This window comes from Rhipicephalus sanguineus, chromosome 4 (assembly GCF_013339695.2).
Source record: "Rhipicephalus sanguineus isolate Rsan-2018 chromosome 4, BIME_Rsan_1.4, whole genome shotgun sequence".
Classification (NCBI taxonomy): Eukaryota; Metazoa; Arthropoda; class Arachnida; order Ixodida; family Ixodidae; genus Rhipicephalus; species Rhipicephalus sanguineus.
Genome location: NC_051179.1, coordinates 67719161 through 67723311, shown reverse-complemented (window position 1 = coordinate 67723311; position 4151 = coordinate 67719161). Strand labels below are relative to the sequence as shown.

The following is a 4151-nucleotide window of genomic DNA, read 5'->3' as shown; positions in this document are numbered from 1 at the left end:
TTTGTTACAACACTAGGAGTTAGAGACAGTAAACTAGAAATGTCGTCCTACTCTGCAAAGCGTTCAGTAAATTAGTGAATTGTGGTTTTACGGCATGGTGCACATGTAAATGCGAAAAGATTGTCGCCCACGCAGAAACTCACGCTATCGTGGCATACTAATATATCACCGTTTTCGTTGGCCTTATCTAAAGTGGCTGATTCCCCGATGCACATAATGCTGAAAAGAAGAAAAGAAAAAGGCAAAAGTTGTAATTCCCAGGGTATCCAGCTGGGGAGCTTTCATAACATTAACATGAAATCTGCATTAACCTCTTCAGTCCGTGAGTACCCAAATGGGTACATTTGAAAAACGCGCGCTATGCTCATGTAGTCGAAGACCGCTAGGCGAAAGTGGGTTCTTCTGGACGCGGAAGCATCAGTTAACAAAATCCCCACGAGATGTCGTCGCAGGTTCATGTATGCTCTCGCAGTACAGACGAGTATGGCGGCGTCACGGAAAGAAAGCGCGCGCAAGCGACCAGGTGAGTTTAACTTTTTTTCATTCAATAAATACTACATATGTGTTCTTAAATATTGTATATTAACGTTCAGGATATATTAGAGAAGGAACATGGAAAGTTTCGGCCTGTTCCTACGTCTTGCCTTAGAGATAGCGCAACTTATTTGCAACTGTACCCAATTGGGTACTTCAGGTCGTTACGTTGAAAATAAATTTGATTCTGTTGATTGTTACAGGCAAGTTACTCAGCGATGAGGAGATTCAAGAGCTACTCTTACAGAGCGACATTGACTTGTCTGATGATGACGACATTCTGGATGAGCCACGCAGCAGCAGTGAATGCTCAGGTAGCAGCAGTGACGATGATGATGAAGTTGAAGATGACACGCCAGCTAGCCACAAAGTTCAAGGTCGTGGCCCCATTTGGAAAGCGACAGAGTGCGTGCTCCGTTTCAGTTGTTTGTTTTGAAGATAACAGCATTATTTGACTGCAGCCTATTGAGTTTACCTTGTGACTGGTACTTTTTATTGCAGCTTCCCTCTCAGGTGCACTTCGGACTCCGCGCCGTGCCAAGTCCACTCAAGGTTTCCTATGTCTCCGTTTGCCTACTTTGCGAAGTATTTTTCCGCAACCCTTTTGGAAGCTCTGCGCAGAACAAACAAATCTCTATTCTGTTCAGATGCGTGACCACAGGTCAGTGCGAACGTCACCGGCAGAAATGAAAAAGACTTGCCGGAATACACATGCTAATGGGCCTTCTCGGACTCCCAAGAGCAAGACTCTACTGGTCCCGCATATCGGCTGTGCCTCTTGTCACAGAAAACATGACACGCGACCGATTCTTCGAGTTACGTGGTATGCTGCACTTCGTGGACCTCAGCCAAACAACCGATGCACAAACTGAAAACAAGTTGTTCAGAGCGGAACCCATCATCGAGTCATTTCGAAAAGCATGCCTCGAGCTACCGCGTCCAAAAGCAGTATCTGTCGACGAACAAATGAGTCCATTCAGCGGACGTTGTCCTGCCCGACAATACGTACCCAGTAAACCAAGTCCCGTCGGCCTTAAGAACTTTGTTTTGTCGAGTTCTGGTGGACTTGTGTTAGATTTCGTCATCTACACAGGTAAAGGAACTGTTCCTGAAGCCGATACGAAAGAACTTGGTCTTGGCGGGGCAATAGTGAAGCGTCTTCTGCATACAGTGCCGGAAGAACAACCAGTTCATGTGTTCACAGACCATTTTTTTACAGGTTTGAAGCTCGCCGAATACCTTCTCCGAAGGAATGCACATCTTACCGGTACAATTATGGCAAACAGAACTGGAGGTGCGGCATCAAAGCTTTCAAACGAAAAGAACATGAAACGAGGCGAATCATGCTGCGTTGTCCGCAGTGATGGAGAAATGTGTCTCACGAAGTGGAAGGATCGAAAATCAGTCATGATTCTTTCGACTGCCTGCGGCATCACTCCAGAAGGCACTTGCAGAAGATGGTCGAAGGAAGAGATGAAGAAAGTAGATGTGCCGCAGCCGCGCTGCATCAAAATATACAACAAAAACATGGGCGGTGTTGATCTTGCGGACAGATACGTGTCCTATTACAGGACAAAAATACGTACGAAGAAGTGGACCATTAGGGTATTTGCCCACTTTCTAGACCTAGCGGTCGCAAATGCCTGGATTGAATACAGGAATCACTGCAAACTCATGGACGTTGCAGCAAAAGATATTCACGATCAATTCAAGTTTAAGAACCGAGTTGCGGAAACGCTAATTCGCGCCCACGTCGACGAAATGCAAGAAGCCGTAAACGAAGTAGACCAGGATCTTGAAATTGGCGAGACTGCTGCACTCCCTAAACGTACCAAGGTGACTTCCATGCCGCCAAGTGAGGTCCGATTGGACAAGTACGGGCATTTTCCAGCGCATGTGCCCTTAAAGTCTCAGATGAGATGCCGCAATCAAGGTTGCAGCGGAAAAACACGCGTTAGGTGCACTAAATGTGACCTGTTTCTTTGCCTTCTCAACAGAAACTGCTTTCTTGGCTTTCACTCATGTTAGGCCTGTTGTACCCAAATGGGTACAGCTAATTTCTCGTCTGAAATTACAGTTTTCGTTTTTTAATCTACCGAAAAGTGTTTCGGGGCTTTCAAATGGTTGCAATAAAGAGTTCATAAGAGTTTACCTTGTCTAGATTTTTCATCAGGTCTGAAGAGGTTAACATGCACCACAAACAGGCTTAGCTTTTAATGCGATAGCGTTAAAGAGGTCGTTGCGCAGAAATTCTGGTGTCGGCGTCGATGTGAAGGATATGAATACGATCCATTGGGAAATATTCTTTCACTGTGCACTACCGCATATAATTATTCTGCTGTCTTTCATTACATTGCAACTTATATTGCTGCTGATGGCACCATTTGTATGTGCTATTTGCGTACATTCATTTTCATGATGCGTCAAGCTTCGCTATAAACCTTTCGTTGTGACTATTGCCGTAATCTTCAGAGAGCTGTAGTTTCTACGTGGCCTACACTGTTCTTCTTGATGTCATTCAAGTCTGTTTGACGGTTCAAGATATTCTACGTCATCTGTTATATAACGCACTATTGCTGCTGTATGAAGCCATTTATTATATGGGAGACTCGGTAGCACTTGTTTGCAGATTGGCATCATACGTCAGATTTAATTGCGCTGCCTAAGATTTCTAGTTAAACATTCTTATGCCATGTCTACGTTACCTTCTCTTTACTAGTTCCAAGCATTAGCTTTGTTTTCAAGAAGCATCCAGAATTTCACTTGGTTTTCTGCAAGATCTGCTATTTTCCTGAAGTGGCAGCTTCTTCCGAAGCTCGCTCTTGTTATTGAGGGCAATCCTTACTAAATCTCGTAATGGCAGCCTTTGCTCATAACACACTTCATAGTTCCACGCATTGGTACGGTCGGCCAAGAGCATGAAGTCTACTTCACTTCTCGTTTTCTTGTACTGACTTTCTTAGGGCCGCTTTTACTTACTCATTTGCTATAACAATGCAATTAGTATTTGTAATCGATCCATTGCTGTGAACTAGACCAATGTACCGTACTCTATAGTATTTTACGCGTAGTCGGTGTTATTGCTGACAATACACTGTTGCCTAGCGTGCCTTGTCCCAATCTCGCACTCAACTCACCGGTCACAACTGAGTTGGTTACCCATATATGACCGCCTCTGTGCACTGCCATATGAAGCAAACATATAATGAAGCCAAACAACGCATAGGGAGCATTAATAGTAGGTTTTAATCAAAGTATAGTAATCATGAGTTAAAGAGATCTGCGACAACCTAAGTGGCTTGTTGCCCCTCCAGTTTTGCAGGTATCACATAGTCCAGATGGCAGGTTACACATTATTAGCGATTGTTTACCACACAAGCAAATATGACTCAAGAGCCAATCGTTCCGCCAAATTGAAATCGATGGGGGTGTAACGATTGCACCATTTCGCTTCTGTTGGTGCAGTGAGCGTTGTGCTCGCACCCTATAGGCACACTTGCACTCCTGTTAAAATGTATAAATGCTTCAGTAACATTTGAACGGAAAGTAAATGTCAAGACAAAGTGACAAATCAAGACAAATTTAAGCGAGCGCTAATTAATGCCGATGAGGTAGAG

General features: G+C 44.2%; 1 protein-coding gene across 1 annotated transcript; it reads left to right on the top strand.

The window, feature by feature from the left end:
• The first annotated feature begins 483 nt into the window (after positions 1 to 483).
• LOC125758235 (piggyBac transposable element-derived protein 2-like) lies at positions 484 to 2596 on the top strand. The gene is made up of 3 exons (XM_049415220.1): positions 484 to 523; positions 738 to 939; positions 1548 to 2596. The coding sequence occupies exons 1-3, from the start codon at positions 484 to 486 to the stop codon at positions 2560 to 2562; spliced, it is 1257 nt and encodes a 418-aa protein (XP_049271177.1). The 3' UTR covers positions 2563 to 2596.
• The last annotated feature ends 1555 nt before the right edge of the window (positions 2597 to 4151 follow it).

What these genes read in the sequence shown, in the direction of transcription:
- LOC125758235 (XM_049415220.1), top strand. Translation starts at nt 484, where the DNA reads ATGGCGGCGTCACGGAAAGAAAGCGCGCGCAAGCGACCAG. An exon ending in AAGCGCGCGCAAGCGACCAG is followed by an intron (nt 524 to 737) that starts GTGAGTTTAACT and finishes TGATTGTTACAG; the next exon opens with GCAAGTTACTCAGCGATGAG. An exon ending in CCCATTTGGAAAGCGACAGA is followed by an intron (nt 940 to 1,547) that starts GTGCGTGCTCCG and finishes ATACGTACCCAG; the next exon opens with TAAACCAAGTCCCGTCGGCC.